Source organism: Eptesicus fuscus, chromosome 16, assembly GCF_027574615.1.
Source record: "Eptesicus fuscus isolate TK198812 chromosome 16, DD_ASM_mEF_20220401, whole genome shotgun sequence".
NCBI classification, from domain to species: domain Eukaryota; kingdom Metazoa; phylum Chordata; class Mammalia; order Chiroptera; family Vespertilionidae; genus Eptesicus; species Eptesicus fuscus.
The window spans coordinates 60,487,282-60,501,746 of NC_072488.1; the positions used below are offsets into that span (position 1 = coordinate 60,487,282).

At 51.4% G+C, this 14,465-nt stretch overlaps 1 protein-coding gene across 1 annotated transcript in view; it reads right to left on the reverse strand.

Annotated features, from left to right (window-relative positions):
- Nucleotides 1–6,920: 6,920 nt before the first annotated feature.
- The window catches only part of CRACDL (CRACD like), a 117,469-nt gene continuing 109,924 nt past the window's right edge, over nt 6,921–14,465 (reverse strand). The window contains exons 8-10 of the mRNA XM_054728049.1: nt 9,036–9,223; nt 7,911–8,055; nt 6,921–7,094 (exon numbers count right to left, since the gene is read on the reverse strand). Coding sequence (XP_054584024.1) covers nt 6,952–7,094; nt 7,911–8,055; nt 9,036–9,223 — 476 coding nt within the window. The 3' untranslated portion in view covers nt 6,921–6,951. The remainder of the gene's footprint in view (nt 7,095–7,910; nt 8,056–9,035; nt 9,224–14,465) is intronic.

Consider the following 14,465-nt stretch of genomic DNA (forward strand, 5'->3'; position numbering starts at 1 on the left):
CTAAAGTGCGGTATGATTTTGAGGATTTGGTGGAGAATAAGACGGAAACAATCCATGTGGCTTTGATGCGCAGGATGCTCTCTGTGGAGAGATGCATTTAGCACCAGGGGCTTGTATTTATTTTTCCAATCACATGACTTGGTTCTGTGTGATGATATTTACATAATTAAAACATTGTAAATACCATGTCTTAGTTTGCAGCTTTTAGGATCAACTTCTGGCAGAGCACCAAAGACCTAGTTCGCTTACAAAATGGAATGTAAACATTAGAACGTGGGTAGTGGGAACTAACAGTGGGACTGGCAGCAGCTGGCTAGGATGGGGGCACTGCAGGGTAGGCAGGATAATAAGACCCTCACATCATGGCGGGAGGGTCCTGTTAATGGAAAAGGAAACAGCAAAGTTATAAGGTAAACAAAAGAAAAACGGCAAATAAGATGTTTATAAAAGACAAGTCTTGGGGAGTAGTGGAGAGAAGAGGTAATATGGTCAGGCAGTTTTTCATATTTCATTGGGGAGACTCAGTAGATGCCAGGTAAAATTAATAAACCAAACAAGCATAGTATCTAGAGTTATGGGTATAGGAACCCCCAATATGGAAACTGTCCAATGTGGTTACTCCAGAGAGCGGGACTGCCTCTGGGGGTGCAAAGCTTTGATTTCTCATTTCATATTGTTCTACAGGTCAGAAGTCAGCAAATTATGGCCCGCAGGCTGGCTGCCTGTCTTTGTAAATCAAGTTTTACTGGAACACAATCACACTCATTTGAACAAAAAGCATGCCTCAGCTCTACGCTATCTACAGTAAACCCACTTCAAGTATAAAGGTGTACTTGGGTCTAAAGTAAAAGGTTGGAGAAAGATATACTGTGCAAACATTAACCAAGAGAAAGGTGGAGCAGCTATATTAATTTTAAAGTAAACTCCAGAACAAGCAAGATTATCAGGGCTAGAGAGGGACAGCCCGCAAGAGGGCAAATCCCCAAGAAGACGTAATTCTACATGTTGGCACCTGAGAACAGAGCTGCAGAGTATCCAAGGCCAAAACTAACAGACCTGAAAGGAGACATGGACAAGAGGCGGAGTGTCCAGCACCCTCTTTCAGTAAATGACGGAACAAGGAGGCACCCCATTGTAAGGACACAAAGGACTCAACCAACTTGATTTAAGTAGCACTTCCCGAGTGCCCATGGAGCACTGACTAAGAATAATCCCCATGTTCCGTGCCACTGAATGCCAATGTCAAGGCTGCACTCCAGGTCCCAGGCAGTTTCGGTCTGAGACGCCAGAGAAGAGCAGGGGTGGGTCACTTGAAAAAGGCTCCACAGGCATTTCTGATTCTTTTTCCTTCTGCTGCCTCCTTTCCATCTGCCCCTCCCCCGCGCGCCCCCCCTCCCCCCCCCCCCCCCCCCCCCCCCCCGCCTGCTCCCGCCGCCCCAGGAAAACCTCTGGGCTGGACTTGGACAAGCAGGGAATGAAGGAGGGTGAGGTGTATGGGACTGAAATGATGTTTTCTTGTAGACTGTTCCTGTGTGGAAACATCTAAATACCTTATTTATGCATCCATTCAGCAGATGTTAACTGAGCATCTACCGTGTAGCAGGTATACCACTGTGCTGAAGCCTGGCGAGGGCACGGGGGCACCAGTGAAAGACAGCGCTGCCAGGGCCGACGGGGGGGTTGCAAGTGGAGCCTGCAGCCTTCTCCACACGGAACCAAGGCGTGTCCTGACCACCCGTGAGGGGTTCAGAGGCTGAAGTTATCAGAAGCCGGGAGAGAGCATTAAACACTGGGGATTGTTCTCTTTTCCTCAATAAACAATAACCGGCCAGAAGTATCAAAGCTTTTGCTCAAGAAAAGAAGCTGACCTTCCTGTGTCTCAGCACAAGGCTCAGAGTTAGGGGGGCCCAAGAGGCCTCCTCCCCCAGGCCAGAACCAGAGAGGCAGCCCAACCCTACGTAGGCCACACCAGACTTGTGACTCGTCTTCTCCTTCTGTCCCCACATGGTCTTCCCTTGTGTGTGTCTGTGCCCTACTCTCCTATCAGGACCCATCACAAGACTACCACCCACCTCAGTGACCTCATTTACCTTCATCACTCCGTAAAGGCCCTCTCTCAAAATAGAGTCACCTTCTGAGGTCCTGGGGTTAGGACTTCAACATGTGAATTTGGGGGACACCGGCCTGTAAGCGCCTGCAAGCCCAGCACCCAGTGGACAGGACCCTAAGTAGAAGAGAGCCGCGGAACCGGCTGCGCCCAGTGCGGAGGCCGCGGCGGATGCACAGAACCGCAGCCTGGAGGGGCAGGAGCTTCCGGGACGTCCAAGGTGCCCAGGTGACCCAGGACGTCTGGCTGCAGCCGCTGCCAGGAGAGCCGGCTGCCAACTTGGCCACAGTCAATGCAGTGCCTCGCCCCACAGCCGTCACAAATGTGTGCTGTGCTGACTGCTTCGGCAGCACCCGAGGACAGTGCCCCCCGGACAGGGGCCAGGGCGGTGTGCGGCTGGGGCTCTGGGGGGCTGCCCGCCCTTAGGGGGGTGACAGCCACCCTCGGCCTCCTGCTTGGCCTGGGGAGCCTGGGCAGCGTCCCCAGGGGACAGGCCCGATCCTTCCAGAGGTCCTGACAGATGAAGTGCGGGGTGGGCAACAGTGAAAGAAAACCATCTGGGCATTTCCCTCCTCGCCCTCCCTGGGGAAGGAAGATGGAGAGCCCGAGTTTAAGGGCTTCAGCTTTTGAAAGATTGGGTTTATTTTTGTCGAAAGGACTCCCTCGTGAATTGCCCCTCACTTCCTCTGTCCCGGTAGCAGTTTTGCATGTTCCTACATTGAACACCAGGATTCCTTTTCCTGCGGGAAAACCCTTCGGGGCGACTTGTTCTTTAGTGGGTCGTGGGCTGAGGGTTGGCTTTGCTTTCCTGCACACGAAGTCGCCGAGGTGCGGGTGCGGGGCCTCCGCGGGGGTGGGGGTGGGGGTGGGGGGGCGAGGGGAGGTGCACACGCAAACTGGAGCGCCAACACCCAGCGGTGCTGCTGTGGTTAATAATCCGGGATCACAACACCGCGCCCCCCGCGCCCACGCTCATCCCCCCCCCCCCGCCCCCCCGGAGCCGGCAGGAAGGGAGCGAGACAGCGCGGAGAGCAAGCCAGCCGCTGCTCCGCACCTGCGCGCTTCCCAAAGCGCAGGCGGCCAGCCCGCGCGATTCCTGCTATTTGATCCTAATACACCTACTCATTGCAGACTGTTTTCACCCCCCAGGGAATAAATCACTATTCCCGCTGCCGGGGAGTTCAGGAGGGCCGCCACAAGATGCAGGGGTCGGGCGGGGAAGCAGATCGGCACCCCTCCCCCGACACGGAAGAAGAGGGAGGGGGCTGGGCAGGCCCATCTGCTGAGTGGCTGCTTCGGCCTGGCTTCCTTCGGTAATAAAAAGCTTTCAAAGCACTCTGAGCAGCCACATTCCGCATAAAAGCCCATTTGGACCATTTTCTGGATGGTTACTTCTCGGTTATAATTAGCATTAAGAGCCATGTAATGTAATTACATTTCAAAATGAAAGTGAAAGGCCCAGCCTTGCAGATCTAGAACGCTCCTGTCTGGCTGGCCAGCCATCCTCATGGCTTGCTCTCTGTGAGCGCAGGGAGCTCAGTCCTGGCCCATGCTGGATGACTCCAACGGGGAACACCTGCCTCTGTCCTCCCAGGACCTCCCTCTCCGGTCCTGGTTGTTCCCTGTGGAGTTACGCAGGGTAAGTCAATTCTCTCCTCGTCCTTCAGACGCTGAAGGCACCTCTCCCGTCTCCCCTTGGCCTCTCTGAGCTGAACATCCCCTTTCTCTGAAATCTCCTCCACAGGACACATCCTTGTCTTCTTGGCTGCCTCCCTGGGCCCCTCCTAGACAGAACTTTGTACATGGGATGCCCATCACTTCTGCTCTCAGCCCGTCAGCCAGAACTCGGCGACAGGGTCCCACGTATAAGCAGGTGTGTGGTTGGGTGGGAGTGGGTGCAGCTGGAGATGGAGTCTCTGGTTGGACATCTGCTTCCAGACTAGGCGAGGCGTTGACAGGTCTTTGGTGTGCCCCCCCCCCCCCCCCACTAGCTATCTCTGCTCCACAACCTAAGACAGACTGTAGTTTGGGAGGTGTTAAATACATTTCTCTCAGACTGTGCATATGGTTATGCTCTTAACCCCAACTAAAATATTAATGCGAAAACAAGTAAGGCCTTTTCACTTTATGACCCAGAAAAAGAACATAAAACTGCCCTATTAGATACTTGTTGCTAAGTAACAAATTACTCAAAAACTTAGTGGCTTAAAACAATAACAAATACTTGTTACCTAATATTTTCAGTGGGTCAGGATTTTGGAGCGTCCTGGCTGGGCAGTCTGGCCTGGGATCTCTCGTGAGGCCACAGCCAGTATGTCAGCTGGGTGGGCTGCACTCATCTGAAGGCTTGCCTGGGGCTGGAGGAGCCAATTCTAAGGGGCTCATTCCCATGGCTGGCGATTTGGTGCTGGTGATTGACAGGAGATGTATTAGTGTGCTCCCACTGCCATAACAAAGTACCACAGGCTGGGGCTTAAACGACAGATGTGCTGTCTCACAGTTCTGGAGGCTGAAAGTCTGAGATCAAGATATTGACAGGGTTGATTTCTCGAGGCCTCTGTCCTTGGCTGGAATATGGCTGTATTTGCCTCGTGTTGTCACATGGTCTTCCCTTTGTGTGTGTCTGTGCCAAATTCCTTCTCGTAAGAGCACCAGTCATATTGGATTAGGGTCCATCCTAAGGATCTCATTTAACTTAATTTCCTCTTGAAAGGTCCTGTCTCCAAATACAGCCACATTCTGAAACACTAGTTAGGCCAACATACAATTTATATTTGGGGGTGGGGGGAAGGTGGTATGAGCACAACTTAGGCCAGAGCAGGAGGTCTCGGTTCTTCCACCTGGGCCTCTGCACAGGCTGCTATAGCTTCCTCAAGCCCTGGCGACAGACTCCTCTCCGAGAGGACAGCCCTAAAGAGTGCAGGGTGAGGGCAGCAAGGCCTTCATCACCTCACTTCCGAAGTCACACGTCCCCTCTGCTACATGCCGCCGTTACGCGTGAGCACGGAGTCTGTCTCACAACCAGGGAAGGCAAATTAGGCTCTGCTTTTCGAAGGGAGGACTGTTGATAGTTTGTGGCACGTGTGAAGCCACCGCAGGCTGCCCTAGAATATTTCCCTGTTGTCTCTCTTAGGGTCCAGTACAAAGATGATGGCCTTTCCCGTTATTCTCCTCAGTCTTCCACTGAAAACTGATGCACATCTAGGGCCCATCGCACGGAGTGCACTTTTCTCAAAATTGCAGGGGCACCCCTATTAGCCCAAGTGTTTTTCTTCTCGACGATGTCTCTGCTGTGATCGTCTCCTCGGTGTGGGTGAGGGAGCCTTGCTATCCTCACAGTGGCAGCCTCGCTCGAGCTGGAGACAGTCCCTGTAGTCTTAGGGAGGAAGCATGGTGTGGGGCAATCATAGCCAACGGGAAATTTTTTCTAGTTAAATCTATTCATGCCTCAGCTTTTGGAGCCAGCGTACACGGCTGGAGTTCTTGTTCAGAGCCTTCACCCTGCCATTCCGTACTGATGCTACGACAGTGCAATTAACAAATCAACGTGGTGGGGGACATTTACGATAAAGGCAGACCTGATTCAACTGTGTAGTTCTAACAGTTAGAAAAACAATTATTCATAAAGAAAAAAATGCAATAAAAGTACCAAAACTTAGTGTATGAGGTCTTACTAAGTCTAATGGCTGAATGTTCACAGCTATATACATATTCCCATGGAGATTCGCTTGTTCAAAAGAACAAATTGGAAATGTTTTTAAAAATAGAGGTATTATGTAACTGAGACATGATTCTGAGATTCCCAAAATATATGCTCTTTCTCTGCTGGCTTTTCCACATTCTGTATTCATGAACCATCCTGGCTAATAATTGGAAACCTAGTTTTTAATAGAAATATGCAAGTTAGATTAATTTGATGATAAAAATTGTAACATTTTGGGAAATTTCATAGTCTTATATGTTGTACAAATAGATGAGAAGAGGAAAAACACCTATATTAACTTCTGATTTCCAAAATAAACACCAACATTTTATTGGGAGAAAAAAGTCTAAGAAAAACCCAAACTCCAAAATCAACCCAATAGAGGTTTACAATGAGATCTACATTAAATGAAACACTGTACTTTGCATTTAACTCAGGGATGAGGACGTTCTCTAAATGTGAGTAGAAACAACATCTGACAGAAGCATGTTTGAAAGCTTTTATTGAACAGGCAATGCGTTGTGCAATGGCTAAGGACACAGATGCCTAGTGGAAAATTTTAAAAATTATTGTTGGAAACCGTCTGTGAGTTGATGTGCCCTGCTGCGTTCTTCCCGCCCCTTCACAGAGTGATGTCTTCAGGAAAACTGGCTGCTTTATCCCTGTTCTTGGAAGCGGCATCCTTATGTACCATAAATACCATGCCCAATAGGGAAGGAGAGGAGAAGGCAGGACCCGCAGGCAAGACCGCAGCCACAGACACAAGCCGATCTCAGGTGGAGGCACAGACACACGTTCTCCAGGTCCCAGTTTTGCATCCGTGTTTCATTGCCTTTCTCTTCCGTGTTGGAGCTCCTTTGATCAAGGGAATTCTGAAAGACTGGCATTCAGACCTCTGGGCACCGGGCCTTGTTCCTTGAACACCTTTTCAATGGTGTTCTTGTTTTCGGGCCCTGCTGGCCAGGCCTGTGGCTGTGTGTCTGTCTTCCCTGTTTGCCTGGCCCGTTCCTCCCCAAGCCCGCCCTCCCATAACCGGATGATAAAAATCACTCTCACGTTTCAGCGTCTTTGCCTTTAGTGGCAGTTTCTCACTAAAGTGACCCATCAAGGTGGTGGACATTTATCATCACACACTGTCAACCTATTTTATAATTTGGGGCATGTCACTCCAAGCTTGAGACTTCTTTCTGGCAAGTTCCATCCAGGATGGCTGCTCTGCACTGGCATAGCTGGCTCTCTTCAGCTGGTGCAGCTCCCTCTCCGCCATCGCTGCCGACTGAGCTGCTGGGATGAAGACAACACAAACACACACACGAGCAACGCGTTTAACTTTTCACTTAAGCCTCTGCATTTCTTTAAAATACGCATCGAGGTCTCAACTGTGGTCTCAAACATGAAATCCTTAATGTGCAAACATGTAAAGAGGGTTTAGGCACAGAAAAACTGCTGTGACGAAAAGACTGACAGGAGGCTCCCAGGCAGAGAGGAGAGAGAAGCTTCCAGAATAAAACTGCAGCCTGGGGGACTGGTTGTACAAGTGTGAATATTCTTAACACGACTGAACTGCACACTTAAACATGGTTAAGGTGGTAAGTTTTGTTATGTGTATTTTACATAATTAAAAAGAAATGTGAAAGGTACTGATGCGTGGAACGTCAGAGGTGAACGCTCCGCGAAAGAAGCCAGACACCCAAGAACACGTGTTTTGTGATTCGGGGGTAAGAAGTGTCTAAGAAAGGTAAGGTAAGGGTGGTATCAGAGACTGAAAGCAGATTGGTGGTTGCCTGGAGTGGGGCGGGGAATGGTGAGTGCCGTAAGTGGGCACAAAGTTGCTTTTTAGGGTGAGGTTCTAAGATTGGATTGTGATGGTTGGACAACTCAGTAAATATATACTCACTGTCAATTAGTACTCACTGAATTGTACTTAAGACAGGTGAGTTTTATGGCAATATCTCAATAAAAGCTATTTTAACAAATCAATGTGTCAAATAATTTAGAAAAAAACAAAACAAAACAAAAAAACACACCAAAAAACCAAGCCCGTGGGCCCACCCCAGAAGGGTATTTCTGAGCGTTTGGGCCTGTTTGCAGGTTTCATACCCAAGTTCTGATGGGACAAGGAGATCCCTCTTTGCAGCCCCTCCTGGAGGCAGAGCTTGGGCCCCTGCCTTCGGTCCACGGAGGGCTTCACCGGGGTGATCAGGAAAGACTTGCTGCGGATGAAGTCGGCCTGCCTCACGGGCTCCTGTTAGGACACAAGGAAGACACACTCTGTCCGTCACCTGAGGCTCAGAGGGGTCTGAGCAGACCCGCAGGCACGAGCCACGCGGTCTGTAACAGGAAGCGTGCGGCTGGCGCTGTCCTGGGGCTCTGCTCTGTGCTCTCACCGGCGCCAGCCTTCAGAACCAGGAGCTCGGATGCCCCGGGGCACACAGGCGTCCTGGGTTCTGCCCGGCCCCACCGCTGGCCTCAGCCCGGACACTGGATGGCAGGGATCCCATTTGAAAGTCGAAATGAATGGTGTTTGGAAGTAGTTTTGAGGTTTATATGACACTTGGTCTGCTCACAGATGCCCCAAACCAGATCGCTGGTTCACACCTGTTTATAAATGCTGTCTGCACGCAGGGTTTCAGGCACGGGGATGACTGAGATTTGGGTTAAGATGAAGGGGAGCGGGTTCTTCTGCGGGTTCTTCACCCCCCCCCCCCCGCCCCCCACGGCTGAAACTCGCTGTGGCTTCACCTGGTGGCTATTTGGAGGAACTCGAACGCCGTGATTCTCAGCCTGCTTCCAAGCAGTTGTTTGGGGTTGAAAAAGCTGTTTTCAGTCCAGACTGCAAATGGACCCTGGGGGCAGCGCCGCAGCCCTGGCTGGGCGGAGGGGACCCTGACCTGCCCTGGCATCACCGGCAGGCACCCGGCAGCAGCAAAAGCGGGGCTGGTCCGCCCCGAGCCGAGAGGCAGCTTTGACATGGTCCCGCGTCTGACTGAGAAGCTATTTTAACCCTGCTCCGTTTCTCCAGATGCTGCGTTGCCTAGGAGGCAGGGAGCAGAGAGCTGTCTCCCCGCCTAAGCGATCCACCTGCTCCTCCGCCTCCCTAACAGCCCGCACACGCCGAGGCGGCCAGCAGCCCGCACACGCCGAGGCGGCCAGCAGCCCGCAGCCCCGGCCAGCTGCTCTCTCCCACATCCACAGGCACAGGAAGGCTCTGCTCTCGGAACCCACCTGGGCCCTCTCGGGTGCCTTGGCTGGCTTTCCTATTTCAGGCTCCGGGGTCTGGGCCCCAGGCTTGTCCTCCTGGTTGGGTGGCTGCTCCGGGGCCCCTCGCCGCTTCTGTGGGGTGATGGTGATCCAGGGTGGCCCAGACTGGCCCTCGGCTCCAGGCCCCGATGCTGTGGGAGGCAGGCCCTTCTCTGTGGGTAGAGACACAAGGTTGTCAAAACACTCCTGGTCCCTCTTCAGTCTCACTTTTGTGGCTCCCACACCGAGGACACTGTGGGGGCGAGGGGAGCAGGGGGTGGTGGGAGGGGGAACCACATCTGGGAGCCTCTCTGGGGGGAACTATTCCTTTTCCTTAGGGAACTTCGCTTCCTCATTTAAGGGTGCACCAAAGAGACTGTGCTTCTCTAGTCTGAGCCACAAAGACTTAAATGCAACTGCTCCTATACACACATTTTAGAGCCAACTTCAAGTAAGGGGTATTTTCTGGAATGACATAAAAGTACACAAGTAGATAAGATTTCTGTAACATAAGACCATCATTTTACACACTTCCTGATTGGTTTGGGAATTGCAGACACATTCTTCTTCTTTTTCTTTTAAAAATTGTAAGCATGCCCTTCCATTTGTAAAGAATGACACCCAAAATAGCCACAGCTGGGCTCCTCCGTGTTCTAGAGAGGAGAAATAGTGCCTTTAAAACCATCACGTTTTGCTGAATTTTCTCCCACATTCACAGTGATCTTTGGGTGGTAAGACTGTGGGTCATTCCCCTCCTCCTTTTTAACTCTTCTGTATTTTCATATTTTCTACAAAGGGAATTTATTACCTTCATTAAGAGAAAAAAGAAAGCAATCTTATTATTTTTTTTCCCAAGAAAACATACTGATGAAATAAGCGGCTTCTCACAGGTTCAAAAGTACTTTTTCTAAAAAGTACCCGAGACCCAACCGTTGCCGCAGCCTGCCCCTCTGGACCTTTGCCTCCAGCACACGGAACAAAGACCGACTTCGTGTCCACCCGCCCACCCAGGCCCTCTGGTGTCCCTCCCACGCGAGCACCTGGGTCAGCCAGGTGAGGCAGCCGATGCCCCAGGGCAGGTAGCGTCATTGTTCTCTGTGCTCTGAAATATGCCGTCCCCTGCTCTGGTGTGTTTGGGATACCACTCTATTTGTTCTAGTTTCTGCCTCCAGTTCAACCTGGAGTCCTTTTCCCTCCGTCGCCTGGTCACCAAGGAGGGATGAGGGACAGGAGCCCCTGAGCACCTTTCTCCGGCCAGCCAAGAAGGGCTTCTCCGGCCGGGGCCCCTGTCCATCTGACCGTCTCATCCCTTGTCTCTTCTTGCAGCTTCAGGCTCTTCCTGGCCACTGCCTCTTCCCTGCTGCTTTGCATAAAGCTTGTGTCTCCCACAGCTCAAAGGAGAACGGTCTCCACTGAGGCTCACGGCCCCGTGAAGCCCCAGCTCTCCATTCCCCTCCACCCTCAACCTGTGGCTCTGCCTGAATCCCTCCAGCCAATTCCTGAGCCAGCCGCACGAGTGCTGCCAGCTGCCCACCGCTGAACCAGAAGTACGGATGTCTCTCCCACCCTCCACCTGCTCACCCTGCAGCCCCGACCTGACCACAGAACCGCTCTGGGTACCCTTCCTCCTTGGGTGCTGCCGCTCGCGGCCCTTGCCAGACTCGCTCCTGAACCCGCAGATTCTTCCTAGTTCCCACACCAGCCTTCATCTTTTCTGTTCTACTCCTGATTTCAACACTCATTGGCCCGGATTACTTCCCAGTGTAGTAATAAAGGATTAATTAGTCTAGCCCTAGTTCCTACTCTAAGGCACAGCCCAGCGTTTCCAACCCCCTTCTTCTTGCCCTCCCTTCCTTACAAAGCTCCAAGTCTAGTGCGGGAGACTACCAACAAGTAACCATGGTGGAAACTGGAAATTGCTACAATTTATAAAGTGCTGTGTAGACAGGGCCTGAGCTAGTGGGCAGCATTTGAGGATGCTGTCTGGGGCTGGGGCCTGGAGAAGGAGAGCAAAGCTTCCAGGCCGAGCAGGGGGGCAAGCAAGACCTCCCAGGTGGAGGGGGCAGAGGCCGGAAAGGTGCAGGGCAGGAGGGCCAACTGAAAAGGGGCCTCTGGCCTTCTCCCTGTCCACATGGGAAGCCTCCAGGGGTCAATCCAGGGTCACATCTGGAGGGTGCGTGAGGAGTACATCTGACTGGGGAACTGAGGAGGGAGGCTGTCACAGTCCAGAGAGGCGACGAGGGATTGGATGCCCTGTTCCAGAATCACCTCTTCTTGTCCGACAAGGCCACGCCCAGGCGCCACCTCCTCCCTGCAGCCTGCTCTGGTTCCTCAGCGGGAACTCCCTCCCTCCCCCGATTCTCCTGTAACTCTGAGACCTCTGCCCCAGTGGTTGGTACTGGACATGTCCGCTAGTGGACTGTGGACCCCGCTGGTACATGCTTCTGGTCACTAGAACGTACTTAACCAACGCATGGCACAGACTACATGCCACGTCCTGTTCTAAAAGCAGCCCACTTACCATGTAATTTTACATGTTACTTACTTATCCAGGCCTTGGCACATGAAAGGTGAGCTGGGTGGCTGTCTGTTTTACAGAAAGTCTACACTTCTCATTCCTGGTTATTACTCCCTCATTCACCGAGTCCGTACGCTATCTTCCTGGAATGTCTTTTTTCTTTTTTTTAATCTTTATTGTTGACTAGGGGCCCAGGGTGCGAATTTGTGCACCCTGAAAGGAACTGTGGGCTGCAAGGCTGCGGTGGGCCCAGGGGCGGACCTCAGCCCATCCTCCGCGCCCCCACCAGGCCACTCCCGCTGCAGCCCCCAGTCCCCTGTCGGCCGCAGTCCCACTGCCACCGCCACTCCCATGCGCTGCCGGCGCCAACCCTGCTCGCACCTGCTGACTGCCCCAGTCGCTCCTCAGGAGCAGAGGGAGATGGAGAGGCTCGTACCTGCTGACGGCTCTGAGCAATTGGGGCCGGCACCGGGCGCCGGCAGTGGGTGCAAGTGGGGCCAGCGCTGGCAGCAGGTGTGAGCGCCCGGCAGAACTGCGGCGCATGGGAGCAAAGAATTTTCAGTTACCACCAGAGGTTCCCCTGATGACAGCGACCGGTGCCCCACCTTGGTCTGGTGCCCCCGCTCACCTGCTCCACCATCCCGCCACAGCTGACACCTGCCATGTTCCGCGTGCACCCCCTGGTGGTCAGCGCACATCATAGCACCCGGTTGTTCGGTTGTTCTGCTATTCGGTCTACTTGCATATTAGGGTTTTATATATATAGAAGATAGTATTACAGATGTCCCCCTCTTTTCTCCCCATTGCCTCCTCCACCTGGTTCCCGCCCTGCACCACCCCAGGCATTCTCCATCCTATTGTCTGTGTCCATAGGTAATGCATAGCCTATATAATAAAAGCCCAAGGACCAAACGGTGGAACAACCAGAACGACCGGTCGACCAGTTGCTGTGATGTGCACTGACCACCAGGGTGCAGACGCTCAATGCAGGAGCTGCCCCCTGGTGGTAGGTGCACTCCCACAGTGGGAGCGCCACTTGGCTGACCAGGATGAGCAGCAGGCCATGCCCCCCCCACACCAGTGCACGAATCCCGTGCACCGGGCCTCTAGTATACACTAATAAAAGATAAATATGCAAATTGACTGTACCTCCACGATACCCACCAGCCAATCAGGAGTGGGTATGCAAATTAACCCAACAAAGATGGCGGGTTAATTTGCATATGCAGGCATGGGGCAAAGACTAAAGACTGAAGTCTGATGACTGAAGACTGAAGACGACTGAAGACTGAAGAGGCTTGGCTTCTCCGCTGCAGCCAGAGTGAAGAAGCCAAGCCTCGCTGCGGCCAGAGCAGAGAAGCCTAACCTCGAGGCTTGGCTTCTCCGCTGCGGCCGAAGCAAAGGCCTGGGTCCTGGGTGCCAGAGGAAAACCGGTGCTGGCAGCCAGGGGAGGAAGGCCTATTGCATGAATCTTCGTGCAATGGGCCTCTAGTCTATAATAAAAGTGTAATATGCTAATTAGACCAGACAGCCGAAAGGCCTTCCAGATGAAGCCGAGGCTGCAAGGGCCAAGGCAAGCTGCCGTGGCTGTGAGGGCCGAGGCAAGCCACCTTGGCTGTGAGGGCCGAGCCCCTTGCACAAATTTCGTGCATTGGGCCTCTAGTATGCATATAAGATCTTTGGTTAATCTCTTCCCACCCCCTGCACCCCCTTCCCTCTGAGATTGGTCAGTCTGTTCCATGTTTCCATGCCTCTGATTCTATTTTATTTATTAGATTTCTTGATTATTGTTTTTAGATTCAATTGTTGATAGATATGTATTAATTGCCATTTTAGTGTTCATATTTTTTATCTGTTCGTCTTCTTCCTCTTCTTCAAGAATACCCTTCAACATTTCATATAATACTGGTTTGGTGGTGATGAACTCCTTTAGTTTTTTCTTGTCTGTGAAGCTCTTTATCTGACCTTCAATTCTAAATGATAGCTTTGCTGGGTAGAGTAATCTTGGTTGTAGGTCCTTACTATTCATCACTTTGAATATTTCTTGTTACTCCCGTCTGGCTTGCGAAGTTTCTGTTGAGAAATCAGCTGACAATCATATGGGTGCTCCCTTGTAGGTAATGAACTGCTTTTCTCTTGCTGCTTTTAAGATTCTCTCTTTGTCTTTAACCCTTGGCCTTTTAATTATGATGTGTCTTAGTGTGCGCTTCTTTGGGTTCCTCTTGTTTGGGACTTTCTGTGCTTCCTGGACTTGTAAATCTATTTCTTTCACTAGGTAGGGGAAGTTTTCTGTCATTTTTTCTTCAAATAGGTTTCAATATCTTGCTCTCTCTTGTCTCCTTCTGGCACCCCCATAATGTGAATGCTGGTATACTTGAAGTTGTCCCAGAGGCTCCTTACACCAGCTTCATATTTTTGGATTCTTTTTCTTTTTGCTCTTCTAATTGTTTTTTTCTTCCTCATATTCAAATCTTTGATTTGATTATTGGAATCCTCTCCTCTATTGTTGAAACCCTGTAAATTATTCTTTATTTCAGTTAGTGTATGCTTAATTTCTGACTGATCCTTTTTCATGTCTTTGACATTCTCTCTAAGATCTGTAAAAGTCTCACTAAGTCCCCTGAAGTTCTCATCAAGATCCTTGAGCAACCTTATAACCATTGGTTTAAACTCTGTATCTATTAGTTTGTCTACTTCTATTTCTTTCATTTGTAACATGTTTCTTTGTCTCCACATTTTGGTTGCTTCCCCATGTTTGTTTCTATGTATTAGGTAGAGCTTCTATGTCTCCTGGAATTGGTAAAGTGGCCTCGTGTAGTAGGTGTCCTGTAGGGCTCAGTGTCCCCTGTCACCTGAGCTGGGCACTCTAGGTGCACCCGTGTGGGCTGTGTGCACAA